A 20,856-nucleotide genomic window follows, 5' to 3' on the forward strand; every position below is an offset into this window, starting at 1 on the left:
AAAAAAAAAAAAAAAAAAAAAAAAAAAAGAAATACACATTAAGAGGGAGTCAGGAGGATGGATAGAGAGACCAGCAGGAAGTAGAAGAGAGGGGCATTCCATTTGAATGTTTTTAGAGATATGAGAGAGGGGATTTGTTCTGGATGTCAGCTGAAGAAGAAAGTCAGCTGGGTGCTTTCTCTGCCTTTCTGAGCTAGCAGGCTTTCACCCTAGCAAGTTGGCTCCTGAGTCTTCACTGGTAAAAATCAATCGATTGAGATTTTGTTCAAAACAGCTATCTGCCAAAACTAAAACAAAGGCCTAACCCCATCAAAGTCCATAGAGTTCTGGGAAAGTCTCAAACTGTACTAACCTTGCTTTTTAGCTTCTATAGTTCTATCTGGCTAACTGCTCTTGTTAACTGAAGAATAACAACCCAGAACATGGTTTTTGTACTTAAAAGGTGACCCTGAGAAAGGCTCAGTGCTACAACACTAGGATCCCAAGCACCAAGTGTAGTTGCCAGCCAGCTAATAAAGATTGGTTTTTATTGGCTTAAATCCATGTCTGAACAGTCTTCTCTGACGGATAACCCCAGCACTCAGGTCCAGAGGCTTACAAATGCCTATAAGTTAAGGTCCAAAATGCCCAACACTCTCTTCTGGTCTCTGCAGGCACCCCTGCACACTTATGTCAGCCTAAACTTATACCAACACATGTACACATAAATAAAAATGTAAATAACATATGAAATTAGCATACAGAGGGAAATTGAAGGTAGAGAAAGTAATGGGCTCCTACCCTCTACCACTGGGTAAAAGGTAGCCTGGATGTGAAGCAAAAGATCCCAGAGACTCTAATACCAGAATATGCCTGACTAATGTGGAACTGTGAGCCACTCACCTCTCCCCCCGCCCCGCCCCCCAGGCTGAATTAAAGCATCAGTTAAATGCTAGGTTACCACCTCACCACTGAGTCATGATGCAAATCTCAGCCCTTGCTTTACTTTCCCAAGGATCACCTACTCATCCAAAGCACCAGTTCAGACCTCACCAACTCCTTGAAGCCTGCCTACCCGAAGCCAACCTCAGAAGTTGGCTCGAGACACCCCAAGGCCATCATGTTCTTAGCACAGAGATGAATGTGCCCCAGAGGGACAGAGAGCATGGATAATGAACAAAGACAAGAGAGAGGAGAAGAGGACGAAGGGGAAGGAAACAAAGAGGCGGGGAGGAGGGGAATGAGAGAGATTTGGGGAGGAGGGAATAAAGGACTGCCTCTGGATGCAGAGACAGAAGTTGCCCACAGGCAAACGGCAATTAATAAAGGTAAAAGGGGGAACCCCACAGTAGGATGTGCTTAATTTTAATTGGGCACGTTAATTAGGTGAACCAAAGGGGACTTTTGATTGCTGGACTTTGGTAATCAGCCTCAGGAGAAAGAAGTGGCTAAATTAGAGACTAGACCTTGGTGGCTAGTGTTAGGAATAAAATCTAACAGTTTTTAGCAAGGCAGAGGGAAAAGGGGAGAAGAGCAAGGTCTGCCAGAACCATGCCCGCCATGCTGGAACTGGTAGTGAGTTCCTTCACTACCTTTCCTGGCTCAGATGGAAATAAGGACGCCACCCTCTGGAATTCAAAGAGAGACGTCTGTCATGGGGTTGTTTGCTTGCATTTAGTTTCTCCTAGAGCCAAAAGAGTTGGAAGCTCGGAGCTGGCAACCACTCAATAAGATCAGTGAGTGTGTACAGAAGCGAAGGGTGAATAACCAATAGGCGGCTGTTCCAGCTTTTGTAGTTGCTTCACACGCGGTTCTGTCAAGAATGTAAAGTTTGCCCTTCCATTAGTATGTAAAACCACAAGCAACACAAATGTGTGGGTACTTTGAGAAAATGTAAAGTTTATCCTTTCAAAAATGTTCATTTGTGCTGAGACGTCTTCATTTAAGAGAAACGATGGTTTTTAGAGCAACTCAATGAAAACAGCCTGAGCACTTTGCTTTACTTCTTAGTATTGTCTGATCCCTTAAGATGCCCAATAAATGTTTTCTTTTTAAAAGAGATCTAATTACTATTTTAAGTAATACACGTCTCTATAGAACAATAGAAATATTTATCTGGGACCCAGATGAGGAAAAAGACGAGCAAAAGAGGGTAGGCCAAGTCTATTGTAGTTCCAGGCAGGCTAGTTTTGGCTACTTTGAAACATTTCTTTCAAAAGTTACCAAACTGTTAAGAGTGAAGGTGCACTCTGAGGTCAGAAGTAACGTAAAGCTCCCCTTCCTCATTTGGACTGAATTTTCTTTTTTTTAAGATTTATTTTATGTATATGAGTACACTGTAGCTGTATAGATGGTTGTGGGCCACCATGTGGTTGCTGGGATTTGAACTCAGGACCTTTCGGAAGAGCAGTCAGTGCTCTTAACCGCTGAGCCATCTCTCCAGCCAGGTCTGAATTTTCTAAATGGTACGTGGAGACCTCAAGTCCTCAGCAGCAAGCATTTCGATTCTGCGCCGGAACCCGAGTTAGGGATTGCGCTGGGGTGCAGCCTCCCTGGCAGGAGTCAGGTTTATTCAGGGAACGAGTTCACACGCCGCCAGGTGAGAGAGGTCTCCAGACCATCAGCTCGCCACGGCTCCACCGCGCAGGCGCGGGCGCCTGTCTCTTCCGGCAGACGCGGGCCTAAGAATATCGGAACCAGCGCTCCTAGTGCACAGGAGCAGCGGATGAGATTAGCTGAAGTACCACTCTCGGCAAGGCTGGGCCGGTAGGCGGAAGTGGAGGGCTGACTGAGCTGGGGGAACTTTGCCTGGATGGCACTTTCCTGTTCTACAGTCCGCCCCCGCCGGAGGGGCTCGGCTCTGAGATCCAAGATGGAGTTGTTGAGTCGAGCTGAGCAAGAGATGAGTCTGGCGGCCTTGAAACAACACGACCCCTATATCACCAGCATCGCAGACCTCACGGGCCAGGTCGCCCTGTACACTTTCTGCCCCAAAGCCAACCAGTGGGTGAGTGAGGCCCGGCCGGGGACAAGGCCAGCCTGGCCGCTGCCGCCTCTTAAAGGGACCGCGCAGACAGCTGAGGATTGGGGGTGGGGGAGAGGAGCAGGAGCCCCGGACCGCAAAGGCGAGGCCGGGACCTCTCCCAAAGCCCGGTCCGGAGCCAAAGAGGTGACCGGGGCACGCGGAATTGGAGGAATGTAGCGGAAGGAGTAGCCCAGAGACAGAGCAGGGAAAAATCAGATGGAGGAGAGAAACGAGGCAGGATCAGTCTTTTTGGGTCGGTTCTCGGGGCTTGTGGTTGCATTGGTAGAATATGAGACAAGTTAATTTTTTTTTTTTTAACAAGTGGTTGAAAGCCTGTGTTTGAAGACTTTGAGGACTCTTAGATACATGTACTTGATGAAAAAATCCGCTCCTCTTTCCCTGCCGACCTAAATGTGATGGTTTGGATTTGAAGCTTAAAAAATCAGTTTCAGGAGTTAGTCCAACTTTAGTCGAACTACTCTCTCTCTGGAATTTGAGGAAAATTTTCAAGGCTACTTCAGTAAGAACTGGATTCCTTGGAGACGTTTGCAAGAAAAAGAGACCAGTGTTAGGACCTTTGATGGCTCCCTTCTGAGTTCTTTTGGGATTGTGTGAGTGGCATAGAGTTGCAGAAGTTACTTTGTCTACTCGCAGATTCTAGTTAACCTCAACTCGAAGCACCTGTGTACACGGCCCCTTTTCTTGTGCTCCGTTTTTCCTCATTCACTCATTGGGCTATACAGAGGTTCGGTTTTAGAACATTAAAGCGCTACACCTGTGCTGAAAACCCGAATAAACTCTGTTGCAGCAAAAGAAAGAATACTAATGTTAGATTTTCTTGTTTATTTCTTGTAGTACAGGAACTCAAACCCAAGACCCCCTGATAGCAGGCAGGCACTGTTCCTCTACCACTGGGCTATATACCCACCCCGAGTTACAATTTCTTAGTCACATTTTCAGGTGTTTATTTTAAAACCCTACCAAATTTGCCTAAGGCAGAGAATGGTTTCTATCCATGATTCTTAACAAAGTTCTGAAAATAATAAATTGTGTTTGGTAACCGCAAAATGTGTAACTTGTGAAAATATTCCTAAATCCTCCAGAAATGAAACAAAGGATCTTATAAGAAAATTTCCCAAGGGTAGGGATTTAGCTCAATGGTGCACAGCTGTGCATCATGAGCCCCAGGCTCTGAGTTCAATCCTGGTATCAGGGTTGAAGAAAGTTTCTATTCTTTTTCTATAAACTTCCATAGACTGCTTAAGTTTGTTTTGTTTTTTTATTTTGGTTTGGTTTTTCTTTTTTTTAAGTTGCAGTACACAATACCTTGACTGTAAATATTAAGACACCTAGTTGAAAGGTTTTTGGGTTTGCAAAGATAAAGCTGGGGCTGGAGAAGTGGCTCAGTAGTAGCTACGAGCATTTGCTGCTCTTCGTGAGGACCTGGCTCAGTTTTCCAGCATCCCCATGCTGGTTTATATCCATCTGTAACTCCAGTCCTAAGGGATCCAATGTCCTCTGCTGTTCTCTGTAAGCTCCACACACACACATGTTACAAAGACATATGTGTGCTGACAAAGCATTCCTGCATCTTCTTTAATTTAAAAAAAAAAAAAACTTAATACATAAAAATAATAAGTAAAGCTAATTGTGTGTGTGTGTGTGTGTGTGTTTTCCTTTAGATGTTCCTTACTGGTGGAAACAGACATAGGCCACAGATGGAGACATATTGTTGGATTGGACATTGCAGTACTTACATAAACACAGGGTTGAGTGGATACACAATTGTTTAAATTTTTAAAAAGTGGCTTGCTTTACCTGTTCAAAAGTGATTAATTTGGAGGCTAAAGAGACAGCTCAGCAGATGAAGTGCTTGCCTCCCAAGCATGAGAGCCTGAGGCATTCACATAGAAAGCTGGGCGTAGTGCTTGCACTTACAATCCCACACTGGGATATGGAGCCACTTAGGATCCAACACTGGAGCCCGCTGACCAGCAAGTGTAGCTTAATTGTCCATCTTCTGGCCAGTGAGACCCCCAACTCGAAGGAATGACACCTGAGAGTGACCGCTGGCCTCTACACAGTTATACACGAGCGCCAGCATGCATACCCAAGAGCACATACACAGCTGATTCCACCGTAAATAAGACAGTTTGGCCTGAAAGTGTGGCTGCTTCACTGAGACCATTCGACATTGGATTATTTGTGGGAAACTAACAGAGTTACTGTCTGTTACAGGAGAAGACTGATATAGAAGGGACGTTATTTGTATACCGAAGGTAAGTTTCTTTAGGGTGTTTCCTTTTCACTTCAGTGGTGATGATCATTGTCGTGTAGCATGGTCAGTTTCTATTGTGTACCTGTGTTTGGAACCTTCCTGTTCATCTTTCCCCAGTTTTCCTTCATCCAAGCAGTGCAATCCTACAATAGCTGCTTCTCCTCTCCGAGCCTGGGAAAAGTGGCTCAGGATTTTTAAATTAATGCATCCCAAAGAGATACCTGCCTAACAACTATCCCATGTTAAAAAGAATGCATGCATATGAATGTCTATGAAAGCAGTATAATACAGTGGCTATAAAGTAGTTGAGACAGCACTCTTGCTGGTCTGTAGTGTCTGATAAGAATTTGCATTCTGTGCCTGGTTCTGCCCCTGCCTGCTTCTTTCCCAAAGTTCTAGGCTATTCCTAATTCATATATATTTTACTTTAAGCTTTTCTGAAAATTAATTTTTTAAACTGTTGGTCGTAAAGGATTACAACTTTGCCTTGTGTGGCAACATAGAGGCCTAAAGGGCAACCCACGGATGAGCCAGATTGTGAAACCCTTGTATTCCTAGATACCTAGAGCACTTGTTCTTAGAGGCAAGTCTCTTCCCTTGTGTTCTAGAACTTGTGCGCTAGTGGTAGCAGCAAGGTTCCTGATACCTGGTTCTTTTTGTGTAGAGTTCTTTTTTGGACAGTCTTCCTCCACTGGTGCTAATTTATAAGAATTGGGTGCTCTTCTAGATGTTAGTGTAGAGCTTTGTGCTCTATCTAAATACACTTTCCCCTTTAAATGGAAGTATTTTGATGTTTGTATGACAAGCTTCTCTTTCTTTGATACTGTTTTCTCTACTTTATTTTCCTTCTCTAAAATAAAAAAGGTCTAACTCCAACCTCTTCATTAGCAATATAAGTCTCCAAGAACCCCATAGAACAGTACTGTCTACACATTTGGGGATATTTACAGGTCTAATTTTAAAAGACTAAAACAGATCTATTAATTAGAGGAGATGTGAAATGTGGTATAGTAACTTCATTTAATACAATTCATATAACTTATAGCATTGGCTCTAAGAAAAGGAGGCTTAAGAGCCTCTATTTGGGAACTGAACTTTTTCTGTACCTTGGATAAAAGTACACTAGAATGTCATAGTATTACTTGCAGGAATCAAAAAAGAAAACTGGATTTGGAGTTTTTAATTGGTGTGGCTTTGGGCATGGGCCTTAATTTTGCAAGCTTGATTCTTAGTCTGTAGAGCTGGACTGCATTTTCTCCCCCATGATATTAAAGAAACAAATGAGAACTATAGAGTGTTAGGTGAGAATGTGCAGTGCATTGTGTGTTGGATCCCCTTGGTAAGGAAACTAAAAGCATTCTTACTGTAAAGGTCAGGTCCATCTAACTCAAGAAGGACCTACAAAAACTAATGTAAGAAGAGTTACTGCTGTGATGAATGGCAGGCATAGACAAACTTGTACCATAGTTTTTAAAACCTGGTACTGGTAGCACACGCCTTTAATCCCACACTTGGGAGACAGAGGCAGGTAAATCTCCAAGTTCAAGGCCAGCCTGGTCTACAGAGAGTGTTCCAGAACAGCCCAGGGCCACACAGAAATCCTGTCTCAAAAAAAGAATATTTCTTCAAGCATCAGTTTATTACATGTTTATATCAATCTTGGTTTACATGTATAAAAAAATAACCCCAAAAGTCAGAAATCCTTAATTCCATGGAGTTTCCATTCTGGTAGTGGGAGGAAGATGTAGTTGAGAATAGGTGGGTATTGGGGTGAGAAGGTGACGTTTGAGCAAATACTTGCTGGAGAGGAAATGCTGCTGCCAGTTTGGAGGCCACAGTTCAGACAGAGGTCTCGAGGTAGAAACAAACCTGCAGATAGTGGCAGGGACCCCAGTGTGGCGGAAGTGTGACTCACAGGAGGTGAAGTGGGGTGGGAACCTTGGTGACTTGTCTTTTATGCTGAGGAAATAAATCTTTTTGAAGACTTAGGTGCAGAGAAGGAAATGTTTAATTTCCTTTTTAATTTAATTTTTTTTTTTTTAAGAGTTGAGGCTTAAACCCCAGACTTTCTCATGCTAGGCAAACATTCTGCCACTGAGCTATATCCCCAGCCTTTTATTTTTGCTTATGATTTCAGCTGCTCATCGTGTCGTGTGATGCAATTAGGAATTTCTTTTTAATGAGAATAAAGGATAACATTTCTTCAGATTGAAAGGTAACATGTGTTCTCTTTGTTTAAATCTAAGGTCAGCTTCGCCTTACCATGGCTTTACCATTGTCAACCGACTGAACATGCACAATCTGGTTGAGCCAGTGAATAAAGATTTGGAATTTCAGCTCCATGAACCATTTCTTCTGTATAGAAATGCAAGTTGTGAGTATATCTGTTTGCATTTAACAGAGTGACTTTAATTTCAGAACATTGGGGTTCAAATTATACTAAATATGGCCTACATTATAAATGTGTGTCTTGGTAAAAGATCAAATTCTTTTTAAATGTATATGTTTATGTGGATGAGTGTTTGTGTGTATGTGTGCAGAGACCCCAGCCCATGTGTGGAGATGAGAGGACAACTTTCAGGCATTCTATCTTCCCACCTTGTGGGTTCCAGGTATGGAACTCGGGTTGTCAGGCTTGAGGGTGTGTCCCCTCACCAATTGTGCCATTTCACCAGCCCCCAAAAGCAAACATTTTAAGTTAGCTCTAAAGTTGAATAGGCCTTTGCACATAACTGACTTAGGTTATTTTAGTGAACTGTCCCATCTAGGCCAGTTGCTAGCATCATAGTTGTGTATGTTATGAGCCGTCTTGTCGTTTGTCTGCTGCTGTCCCTGAGCAGCAGAACTAGTCTGACAGACACAGAGTGAGAGCAGACACTCAGCTTTCCACAGAGAAAGCCCTTCACCATGGATGGTGACACTTTCAACCCACTAGTTTAATAGTGTCCAGTAGGTACAAATTCTGTGCCAAAGCCGTCATGCTTTCATGATAGAGAGTAACCTATGCAGCATACTCACGTAGTTTGGGGACAAGACTCGAGGTGTATGGCATACATTTAGTTGGAGAGTTCTAGGCCAAGGTCTTGTCAGGCGTTTTTTACAGGTTGTAATAGCTGCTGAATTTAGTCAACAAAGCTCAGAGTAGCCCTTTCCAGAAGAGTGTAGCTGTTCCTCACCTCACCAGTGGCATTACTAGCTGGTAGAGCTATCACAAGTTGAAAGTTTGTTACTATACTTAAGCTACTGAACGCCAGAGCTTAGCAACACAGTATACTATAAAGTATCAGTTGTTCCCTGCCGTGATCATACGGGATTGAGAACTGTGGCTGGTTGTTACTGTACAGTACTGAGGGAAGTATCCCACTGTGTTATTTCTATTCCTATCACAAGGGAAATGTACAGTCCAAACTTTTTTTTTTACTCAGTACATACTACTTTCATAACATTTATAAGTAAAAAAAAAAAAAAAAAAAACTTAGGTCAGATTATCATAAGTATGGGACCATCTGAACAAGAAAGTATAGTTGAAGATGGAGGCTTTAGCTCAGTGGTAGAATACTTAGTGTTCATGTGCTTTGGGTTGGATCTCCAGCCAACACGAGCGTGGTGTACGTTGCGTTCTGATAGTTCAGTATGATGTTAGAAGTGTGACTGAGGACAGGGACAGTTTGCTTATTGTTGACCCAGGAGAGATACCAAAACAGAGTGGTGATTTAGAAAGCTGGATGCCTTGCCTGTCCTGGAACTCTTTGTAAACCAGGTTGACCTTGAACTCACAGAGATCTGCCTGACTGCTTCCCCAGTGCTGGGACTAAAGGCATGTGCTGCCGCCACCCAGCCTTTCTTGCTCATTTTTAAGTATCTACGTAAAATAGGATCTATCTCTTGACTTTCCAGTAAACTATGTCTCAGGATTTTAACTGACAATTACCTCTTGTATTTTAAATCCTACAGGCTTATTAGAGACGCTTTTGAGCCAGGAATGGCAGTATACATTAGAAATCCCAGTACTTTGGAGGCTGGGCAGCCTGTGCTATATAAGCTCCTATCTCAAAAATTTTAAAAAATGAAAATAAAAATAGTGTGTTATTTAATACCTGTAAGTTCAGAATTTATGTGAACTAGTAAGAAAGAGTAAAATGTTACAGATGGCAGTTTCATGTTAAATTTCCATTATAGGGAAATTCTTCAAAAGAACACTTATAAAATTTTTAATATAAAATCAGACCGATATTGCTTTTTACTGTTGTGACAATTCTGTATTGCTCCTAATAATTGGGAAAAATCAAGAGACTGATGCGCCTCATTACCATGTGCCATAAGCCTGAGTCCTTCAAATCCTTCAAAGCCAGAGTCCTGTAAAACAGACTTATACTGGCCGTGATGGAAATGGAGCACTCTGGAGGCAGAGGCAGGTGGATCTCCGTGTTCATGGCCAGCCTGATCCACAGACCCAGCCAAGGCTACATAGTGAAACCCTATCTTTAATAATCAAACAAACAAAAAAGCAAGCAGAACCTAACTTTCCAGGGTTTGAGTTTTTGAAAGTGACACACTAGTACATGTGCAGAACAAATCAAGGCAGATTTATAAGCACAAACTATCATCTGGTTTTATTATATGAAAACTTAGTGGCTATCTAGACTGTAACTAGAATCAACATAAAATTGTCAGTGTTCTGTAAGTTGAACCCATTACAGTATCCTAGACTATCCGTAACACTAAATGACATACTCTAGTGGAGAAAACGGAGCTAATGCTTTTACAAAGGCTAGAGACAAAGATTTCCATACTGGAACAGAGAACTCCCTTATCCAGGTCTTCCCACTGGAGATAGCATTTAAAGGAGGAGTTTATCAGAGATGGTAGGACAGCATAAGATGACATGGAGTCTTAGGGTTCTGGGTGTACATTGTCTAATGAGTCCTGAGCGTAGAACATGGCTTTGTCAGGTCTGGGAGCTGGTGGGTTATTTGGGGATTTGTCGTTAAGTATAATGTCGGGATCTGATTATGCGTATGGGTAATTATCCCTGATCCTGGAGCTGTTCTTTCATCATTCTCTGCGGGAGATGCCACCAGGTCTGTGGCCCACTTCACTCCAGCTATGCTTTCACATCAGCTTTCTTTCCCTCGTGTCAGGTTTTAGCATTAATGTGGGAGGCAAAACCAAACAGGAGCTGTAACTTTCTTCTTGTAAACTATTTGATGCACTTGATTGATGTTTAGCTTTTCTTTCTGCAGAATACTTGCTCAGCTACTCTGCTCCCAAGGAGAGGTAGAATCTTAGAGAAGATGCTTTCCTTGGGTCTGGTGCTTCTCGTGAATCTTTGAGAAATACTGTATTTCATCCTCTCTAAGAGCCTTTTGGAAGCTACCCAAGGCTTTAGTTGGACTTTAGCAAGAATTGAGGGCTTGCAGATTCTGCAGTTATTGAACGCAGCAGTGTTCCTGATTGGAAACACCTCTCTGGTTCCGAACTTAAAAGATAAACAAGCTCAGATGTTCAGAAACTTGTTGAGGAGCGATGAAGGAAATAGATGTGGTCTAGCACTGTTGCTCTCCAAAGCCAGGGTTCCAACCACTGCTGCAGCAGTAAAGTCGCATAATGCACTTAGAGCAGAGCTATCTACTAGAGCTCTGCAGGGATAGAGGGCTTTTGCGCCAGCACTGTCCAACATTGACCACTGCCATATGTGACTGACCACTGAGCCAAGTGTGCCTCGTGTTTGTAAGGAATGTGCTTGTTAATCTGCTTAGCCTGTCTGGATTTACATTCACTCTGCAATAGTGTTTGGCATAGTGAGCAGTGGGAATGGAAGCATGAATCTGTACTCCAGCAACCTTTTAATTGTGTCCTGTGTAATAGGACATGTTTTTATGCCTCCTGTTTAGTCATTCAAACGCTGCAGAATACTTCCCTAAGAATGACTTTACTATGGTAGTACTTTCTTAGAATGGGGTTTGGTTTGCAGACAGTTGTAGTCTTTGCCATCTTACTGACTGTTAACCTTGTATGAACCACTTAACCCTGATCTGGTTGTCTGGAGAGGGTATAGAGAACATAAGGTATTTTCCAGTTGCTTAGAAATGTCACCTATATTGAAATGTATCTCCAGCTTAGACTCGAGCCAGTGATCTTCTTAGTGAAACAACTGAGGTCTGAGGAGTCCCAGACTCTGTTATGACCCGGCTTGTAGGGTCTCCTTTACCACTTCTCACAGGAACCTCAAGCAAGCTGCGTCACAGGAAGTTTTTTCTCCACTCCTTCCCCCTATTTTTTACAGTGCTGGCTCTCAATCCCAGTACCGTACACAAATAAAGGGAAGAATGAGAGAGTCATGCAGGAAGGGAGGGAGAAGAAAAGGAAACAAGAATGAAGGAAAAAAAGAAAGGTAGCTAGATTGATAAGCTGTGAACTTTTAAACGAGATTAGCAATGATTCATTACCTGCCGTGCACAAAGCCCTGGGTTTGATTCTCAGCACAACAAAAAATAAACATCTAGGATAGCCACTGCAGTTACCCTGTCAAAGTAGAAAGGGAGAAAGCAACTAGAAACTCCAAAATAAATGGCAGAATAAATCACTGATAGAACAGATACATATGAAATTTGTATATGTAGCTGGAAATGGAGGATAGAATGAGATGTTACAGCCCGGCGTGGTGGTGCACGCCTTTAATCCCAGCACTCAGGAGTCAGAGGCAGGCGGATTTCTAAGTTCGAGGCCAGCCTGGTCTACAAAGTCAGTTCCAGGACAGCCAGGGCTATACAGAGAAACCCTGTCTCGAAAAAACCAAAAAAAAAAAGGAGGAAAAAAAAAAAGAATGAGATGTTACCATTCAAATTTTAACCAGGAAAAGTTAAAGTAACTATATTAAGAATACATGACTGACAAAAAAAAAAGTAGGTATATAAATATGAACAATTTTGAACCAGCTTGTACCTAGTACATGTGAAATTTATAAAATGAATGTTAAAAATCCATAATCATTGCAAATTTCTATAAGGCTATGGGATAGTATACTTAGGCTCTCTAGGAAGGAGGTTAGGAAAGAAAAGAGAAATCTGAGTAGGGATGAAGGAGAATGAAAGTGAGAGGAGACCCTGATGGCAGAGAGCGGAAACTGCATGCAGCAGAGCAGGCCCACAAAGCAAAGTCCTCATCTGTACATAACGGGGTAGGCCACCAGCAATAAAACAAACTAACCAGAGGGGGTACGGTGGGCATGCTGGGAGTGCATAGCCAAAGGCATCTTTTTAACAAGCAGTTTTTAGAAACAGTGAACTTTTTGCCAGTGAGTTTAAAACTTAGAGAGGGAGTTTCCTCGAAATGTCCCATTTAACAGCCATGTCCTCAGGCCTAAGCAGATCTGAATGGACTCAAACAGTACAACAGATTGTCTGATGATTTAAATATCTGCCCAGCACATCTAAAATTCCCAGAGGCATGTTCTGTTTGGTTAATGAGACTAAGACAGTTCTCTGTGTAGAGACCAGACTCCAAAAGGCAGATTTGAATCAACTACGAATCTGGTCTATCATCACAGGAAACTCGTCTCCTCAGGCTGGGCTTCTGTGGTGAGGAGACCATCCTTCATTATTTACTTCAGCAAGATGCCTCACTAATACTTGTCCTAGGTCACTTTTTTTCCCAGTGTCAGGACCATTGGTTGCTGTGTCTGTGGACAACTTAGAATGACAGAGATAACCTGGGACCAGTTTCTTATGCATATGCTTACCTATTACTTAATGATGAAACGCCACCCCAGAGTATACTGCAAGATTGCCTTCTGAGCAACTGCAGCCACAGAAGAAACAAAAGGATATGTTTCTTACCCACTTACAACTAGACTGTAGTTTGTAATAACCCAGTTAATTGCAGATATTAAGTCTGTCATCTGTCTAGCACCTTACAAGATACCGTACCATATAAATTTAAAAACTATTATTTACTTTCAAAGATTTTTGTTGTTAGGTTGGTCGGTTTTTGTCCTTCAGTTCTCTCTGTTTTCTGGGTGAACTTTAAGTTTACAGGAATGTATTTGAGTTTTCAGTGACTTAAGTCCATCTTCCACTGAAGGGTTAAGTTCCCCAATGCAGCTGCAATGAGAGCTCATGCCTGTAATTCCAAGCTCTCTGCAGGCTGAGACAAAAGCATTGTCCAAGGTTAAAGCCAGCCTGAAACCTGCAAGTGTTAGGCAAGCCAGCCTCCCCGATCCTGCACATACACACACACACACTCACACACACACACACACACACACACACAGATTCTTAATAAAGTAATGCTACTTCATTAAGCCTGGAGCTATACATATGTAATTCTTAAACAGCTATAGAAGACTGGCAAACACTCATGATTTAAGGTCTGTAACTTAAAAAGAGTTATCAATGATAAACATGAAAGATTATTAGCTTATAGTGTTGGAAATCTGATCTGTCAGATTGGATGATATTTTCCATGTTTTTCCTAGTAATTTTAATGACAATATTTGCCTATTAATTAGAAAAAAATATGTGTTATAGATTTTCTCATTTCATTCCTAACCTTATTCTGGACTGGGGAAGTGGAGTGGTAGTTTTAGCCAAAAGAGGAGTGAGTGGTTTCGTGCTTTTGTTAGACTTACAGTTTTACTGGAAGGAATCCTCTGAATGAAGACAGCCTTTCCATTTGCCCACTTGCCACCTGCCTCATTTTAAGACGTTTTCTGTAACCCCAGTTGAACAGTCCTTTTCTGGCTTCCCAAGAACACCTGGACATGTCCAGATTTCCTTCCTACCTGACACTTTTAAGCAGTAGCAGATCTGTGATTTCTGTAAAGCACTATGAAAATAATCATATTTAGATAAAACCCAATCTGGAATTTATCCAGAAAATGTTAATGACATACAGCTACAGTGTCATCTGCTACTCTTTATCCTTCCTAACAACAGTCAATTCCCTGTAAATATAGCCGCTAAGAAAGAATGCAACTGTCAGACTCACCTGCAAAGGCCTGGGAGAAGTCCTCCGTGCTTTCCACCGCACTTACAACTCTGCCTTTATATCGGGCATCAGTCTCTTGGGAGAGAACGCTTTTAATTAAAATTAGATCACTAGAAAATGTCGGAAGGTTCATTTCCACAGTGTTGAAAATACAGCCACCGAGCGGAAAGTTGTAGTGAAGAAATGCTGTAGCGCTGTTGTTCTGTGTTTCTCCTTGTCCTTTCGCAGTTCAAGGGCAAGTCAGAACAGTAGAGATGGTAGGTAGGTGGCTGTTGGCATTTGGAACAGATCTTCAGACTTAAAACACAGTGCAAGAAGTTTCCTTGCAAGATGAGTTTATAATTTATCAAGTCAAAAAATGTGAGTTCTACCTCCAGACTGAAAAAGGAATTTATAAACAATTAAAAAGAGAGTCCAGCAGTTTGTTAGTTGTACTCTCCTGGCTCAGTGCAGTGCTGCTCACAGCCTGAGAAAAGGGAGGTGGTCTCACCCATCCGCCTGATGCAGCCCGGCTTTGTAGCACTCTGTAATCAGAAAGAAGAAAGGACCTGTGGCAGCTGCATTAGCCTGGCCTCCAGGACCAAGATAAGGAAGGAGCCTCCTCACTCCTGCCACGGTTAGAGACTGAAGAGGTAAAACACCATGAGAATACACAGGACGCAGACAGGAGTTGGCTGAGGCTGAGGTCAGACAGTGGGAAACTGTTGCTGTCTCATGTGCTGGCAGAACCACTCCAGACATCCTCTCACTAAGCTTTGAATCCTTGAGATTTCAAAATGTTCAGAAGGGATTATTTTTATTAAGATTCATACTGGCTTTTCCTCCCTAAGGTATTTTTGTTGGGTTAAAGCAGCTTCTGTCTTTGTGTTCCAGTGTTATTTTCATTGTAAGTTAGATCATTACAGTTTAATAAATACTTCTAATTTTTTCTTTTGTGAAGTCATAAAAAAGTATAGTCACATATCTAGATGATAGAAATATATCAGCATGTATATAGATTTACGGTTGTATTTATATAAATGAAATTCATTACTGCTATAAAAGTTGAAGCACAAGGTAACCACTTGCCCAAGAACTAAGGCCCTGTGGAATGAGAAGCACAAACCTCAACACTGAGCTCTGCATATCCAGTGCCTAGGGGTCCAAGCAGATCTCAGCTACAGAAAAAGTCACTATTTCCAGCCATGACCAGCTTTGTCTTTTGAGTTAAAGGAAAGCACAGGATAAGCATTGCTACCAACATACAAAAATTATATATTTGGTTCTTAAACACGTAGATCCCTGGGTTATCATCACCATTAGTATTATTATTATCCATTATTGTTGTTGTAAAAACGCATATATCAGCCGGGCATGGTGGTGGCACACGCCTTTAATTCCAGCACTTGGGAGGCAGAGGCAGGCGGATTTCTGAGTTTGAGGCCAGCCTGGTCTACAGAGTGAGTTCCAGGGCAGCCAGGGCTACACAGAGAAACCCTGTCTCGAAAAAAAAAAAAAAAAGACTCATATATCCTAGACTGGTCTTGAAATCTCTGTGTAACTAAGGATGACTCTGAATTAGTGATTCTCCTACCTAACCCTTCAAAGTGCTCGCTTTCCAGACATGCACTACCATGCCCTGTTTATGCAGCACTGGAAATAAAGCTCAGGGCTGAGTGTATGCTAGGCACATCCCCACATACCTGATTTCTGTGACCACATAGTACTAACATCACTGCAGTTACTGATCTCAGCCAAATTCTGGGTAGGACGTGCCCATCACGCACAATACTCTTGAGGTCTCTTATATCCTATAGGTATTTGTGCTTATAACTCTGATTTGGATGATCTAGTAATAAACTAGTAAGAAAATGTATGGGGAAGTAGAAGTCAAGGGAGAAAGAGGCTTGTGTCTTAAACCATAATTAGAGCCGGGCGTGGTGGCGCACACCTTTAATCCCAGCACTTGGGAGGCAGAGGCAGGCGGATTTCTGAGTTAAGAGGCCAGCCTGGTCTACAGAGTGAGTTCCAGGACAGCCAGGGCTACACAGAGAAACCCTGTCTCGAAAAACCAAAACAAAACAAAAAACCATAATTAGACCTATATCCCAACATTCTAACTGTGGACTCCTGGAAGTCCTAAACAGCAATTTGGATCAATAGTTGCCAGGTGCCATTTGCTACTCTCTACCTTCCCATCCAATATCTAAAATGGTAGACTGGTGGAACTTAGAGTAAGTAGATAGCTAGCAGGTGGTGGACATGCCCAGCATTGGGTCACACCCACAGTCATGCCTAGCTTACAGAGTGGCATTTGTAAGTCACATGGCTCGAGTCTTCTTCTCAATGTTCAGTAAGTAGATATAACCCCACTTAGATTTTAGGATTGGGGCTCTTTCTCTGCCATGTTAGTGTGCATTGCTGTTCTGAGGTGACTGTCCTTTGACTGAAATGGTAAGCCACTTACTACTGTTGCCAGCCTTCCTTGCAGATACAAAGCACCCTCTCGTCTGAGTGCTTGCAGCCTGCCGAGTATCTCTTGTGAGAATCAAAAGGCAGTCTGCCTTGGCTCCATACGGGGCTGCCTAGTTTATTCCTCTCTGAGAGGGAAGGGCCTGTCAGCACAGAGACACACATTTTCTTACTAGCTGGAGCACATGCTGTTTATATAGCTGCAGGGTTCTATTTCTGACTATTAAAGTATATTTGACTATATTGAAAGCCCATTTTCTTGTTTTTGCACCCTATTATAGGAAATTTTCATATCTTCAAGTCTCGTTGATGTATTTGTCTGTGTGTGTGTGCATGTTTCTTTAGAAGTCAGAAGCTGTTGGAGCCCCTGGAGCTGGAGTCAGTTGCAGGCAGGTGTGAGGGTCTTAGGAACGGAATGCAGGTCCTCTGCAAGGCAGTGTCTTTATCCCTGAGTCAGTCTCTCCAGCCCTGCTTTACAGCCTTACAACCATTTCCACTTTGGGCGTTGGTTGGTTCTTGTTTTCACAGTACTAGGAATTGAACTCAGGAAATTGATCCATCTCTGTCTCTCTCTTTTTTCCCCCCTCTTCCCCTCTTCCCACTTCCCCATGCTAGTCAAGAGCTGTACCACTGAGCTCCATCTCCAGCCCGGAAATTCACAGTTCTTGTTCTTTTCTTAATTCCTCCATGTTGTTTAGTGTGTGCCAGGGGAGAGGGGGGCTGAGGGGTCGTGTGGGAAATATGGCAGTCAGCAATCAAAAAACATCTTACAGGGCATCAGTTCTCTTCTACCATGTGAATCAGGGATTGGCATTGAGTCATCAGGCTTGGGGACAAGTGCCCTTGCCTACTGGGCCATCTCTCCATCCCCCAGAAGTTTATAACTCTTAACACTGCCACCAGAAGTCCTCCTTTTCTTCTTGTCTCTGTATGAAGAAAAGTACCAGCCTCCTCAGCTCCTTTGAGAAAATAGGCCAGGTATAATGATCAATAAGACAACAGAGGCACAGGAGGGGGTCACAGAGGCTCTAGAACTCTGCAGAGTCTGAGCAGCCTCCATATTACTTGAATCCTCCTGGTGTTGTATGTACAGCTTAAATAAAGCTAGATAAAGTTAATGTCAAATTTTTAGCTTGGCCCTCATACAGGGCTTTGTTGAAAAATAGAACATTTTCCCCATCAGCTCTTGTGTTTTTCTCAATTTTAGATAATACGGATGCTTTTAACAGGTTTTTTCTCTGTGTGTGTGTGTTTATTTTTTTCAGTTTCCAAAGGAAAGCCCCCCCCCCAGTTGAACAGTAGGAAATCACTTGTTTGAGGATATTTTGCACTTGTTACTTTTCATGGAAGTACAATATTTTATATCCCTACCTTCCTACCTTTTTAGTAACTGCTATTATGCCTGACTGACTTGGGACTAGCAGTCAAAATCTATGGTGGGTATCCACCAACTAGTTCCCTTTGATCTTCAGAAAAACCATCTATGAAACAGGTGCAAATCATTATTTGCTGTGGGAGAATAATACTGCACTGCCAAAAACCTGAATCTTTTGAGCTAGTTAATCAGAGGAGATTATTTCAGGACGTCTCAGCAGGAATTGTTGGCACCGTGTTAGGACCTTTGAGTGTACTTTCTCTTAAGAATACTTAACTTGGGTTTAGAGACAGGGTCCTCTGTCTCGGCTATCTGGCAGACTTATCTGTTTTTCCTCACTAGTGGCAGTGACAGGCTTAGTGGCAGCTCCTGAGCTTTCTTGCCAGTTGCATGCACTGAGCTTTTGATATGTTGGCAGACAGCACTGATTCTTGGATGCGTCTCTGAACCTCTACAGGTCTGCTTCTGGCAGAATGGAGTGTGACTCTTATCCTTTGCCCATTAAGCTATCATTCTGGCCTCCTTATCTAGGCTTCTTCTGCAAACATGCCTTTGAAAGTGTTTGGTTCTTTTTTGGCAGTTTATTTTGATAATGGACAAGTATAGAAGCAAATGTCTTATTTCTAAATTACATGGGATTTTTTGAAAAAGGAAGGGTGACTTAGTGAAAATTTGCCTTAAACTGGCATCTCTGGTGAAATTACTTTGGATTTCAATTTGAAATTCTTTCTAGTAGTTTAGTGTGGCATCCCTGGCTCTTTAACCCAGAAAGAGTTTTGTGTTACTCTCCATACCTGATGCATCCATAAGTACGTTGTCAGCACTGCCACTCACGTGATCGGGTCCAGATGCAGATTGTCCCATGCGGAAAGTGGAATCCTCTGTATCAGAGCTTTAGTGTTTTAGGTGTTCTGAGCCAAGCTTGGAAAGGGGGATATTTAAAGAAAGGCGATTGCCTGTAATTGCCATATATGGACACTCTTGAAAGCCTTGGTGTAATCTACACTATGTTGGAGTAAGATTTAACTTCTAGACCCAGTAGTAGATATGTGAAATCATTTTGTAACAAGGCAGTTTCTGTGTTCCTTCCACTGAGATGTCAGATTTGTTCATTTATGTTACATAAAACATTTCAAGGTTCCTTGTTGATTGGAAGCACATGCAGTATTTTGAAATTCTGTGAGTAGAATTTTAAAAACTGGGTCCCAAGTATGGGAAGCAACCTTCCATGTTCAGCACCGTAAGAGTCTGTAGCTACCTAGGGTCTGAGTTAAAGGCAGTCTTAGTGTCAGTGAGGTTTCCCATCACAAAACATGGAAGACATTCTTGTTCCTGTTCTTCATTCATTAAAATGAAGCTATTTGCTTACTCTGTTTATTCTTATCTTAATTCACAGCAGCAACGGTAGAAAAATCCAGCTTAAAATCTTTAAAGAATTAAACAGCAGATTGTCAAATGATTTGACATGAAGTCTTGCAGAAGTGGTCTTAATTCAGTATGCATTAATTCAGTAATTTGCCATCAAAATAACTTTTATTAATTGATTGGCCTTATGAATTGATATATTCTTTTTTTAAGATTGATTTATGTAATTTATATGAGTACACTGTTGCTCTTTCCAGACACACCAGAAGAGGGCATCGGATCCCATTGCAGATGGTTGTGAACCACTATGTGGTTGCTGGGAATTGAACTCAGGACCTCTGGAAGAGCAGCCAGTGCTCTTAACCGCTGAGCCATCTCTCCAGCCCCTAGGTTGATATATTTCAATAATATCTTTACAGGTGTTATTTAATATTTGTTTAAAGGGGGATTTTAAAAAGTAAATAAATAAAATCTTTATTAGAAATAAGATTTCTTTTTGTGGCCTAGGTTGGTTTCAGACTTGATCCTCCTGCCTCAGCCTCATGAATAAATTATTAGGCACAGGCCTTGATCACACCTAGCTTTTGATAACAGGTTTCTAAGAAAAGAAAGTTTGGGACTGGAGAGATGGCTCAGCAGTTAAAAGCACTGATGGCTCTTCCAGAGATCGTAAGTTAAATTCCCAGCAACCACATGATGGCTTGCAACCGTCTATAAGGGATTCTGGTGTGTCTGAAGACAGCTACTCATATACATTAAATAAAATCTTTAAAAGAAAAATTAAAGAAAAGAAAGTTTTAGGCTACCTTAGGAAGAACCTGTCTGAAAAGAGAAAATTAACCATCACCCATTTATAGTAATATACCATTTTTCTGTTTACATGTGTGAACAAAAGGAAATTTTTCATTGTCAAAAAAATAAAAGTTAGTGAAGCCAGGTATGATGACTCATGTACTCACTCCTCGGGAAGTAGAGGCAGGGGGATCAGAAGTTTGACACAAAAACAAATGTAGTAAGTAAAAATACAAAATACTATTTCTCGTGCTTATATTTATGAGTTTGTTGGCATATGTGCGAGCCTTTGGCTGTCTGTGTAACTAAGAATGGCCTTGAATTTGTAAGCTTCCTGCCTCTACCAACCAGTGCTGGGACCACAGGTGTACACTGTCACGCTTGGTTTTATGTAGTGTTGGAGACCAAACCTAGGATTTTCCGAATACTGGACTAGGCAGGCCAAGCACTCCCCCAGCTGAGCTACAACCCGGCAGCTTCTTGTTTCTTTTTCTTTTTTTTTTTTTTTTTTTTTTTTTTTTTTTTTAGACAGGGTTTCTCTGGGTAGCCCTGGCTGTCCTGGACCTCACTTTGTAGACCAGGCTGGCCTCGAACTCAGAAATC

The 20,856-nt window shown here is 42.1% G+C and overlaps 2 protein-coding genes across 3 annotated transcripts in view; one reads left to right on the forward strand and one right to left on the reverse strand.

The window, feature by feature from the left end:
- Nucleotides 1-14,761, reverse strand: part of Cacna1d (calcium voltage-gated channel subunit alpha1 D) — a 458,457-nt gene extending 443,696 nt beyond the window's left edge. Inside the window, exon 1 of the mRNA XM_021182191.2 lies at nt 14,271-14,761. Coding sequence (XP_021037850.1) covers nt 14,271-14,403 — 133 coding nt within the window. The 5' untranslated portion in view covers nt 14,404-14,761. The remainder of the gene's footprint in view (nt 1-14,270) is intronic.
- The window catches only part of Dcp1a (decapping mRNA 1A), a 46,088-nt gene continuing 27,966 nt past the window's right edge, over nt 2,735-20,856 (forward strand). Inside the window, exons 1-3 of one of the 2 annotated variants that reach the window (XM_021182196.1) lie at nt 2,735-2,986; nt 5,243-5,283; nt 7,529-7,656. In XM_021182196.1, the coding sequence (XP_021037855.1) occupies nt 2,792-2,986; nt 5,243-5,283; nt 7,529-7,656 (364 nt within the window). In that variant the 5' untranslated portion in view covers nt 2,735-2,791. The remainder of the gene's footprint in view (nt 2,987-5,242; nt 5,284-7,528; nt 7,657-20,856) is intronic. The other variant, XM_029468891.1, reaches the window with a different exon arrangement.

The sequence above is a fragment of the Mus caroli genome, chromosome 14 (genome assembly GCF_900094665.2).
Source record: "Mus caroli chromosome 14, CAROLI_EIJ_v1.1, whole genome shotgun sequence".
Lineage (NCBI taxonomy): Eukaryota > Metazoa > Chordata > Mammalia > Rodentia > Muridae > Mus > Mus caroli.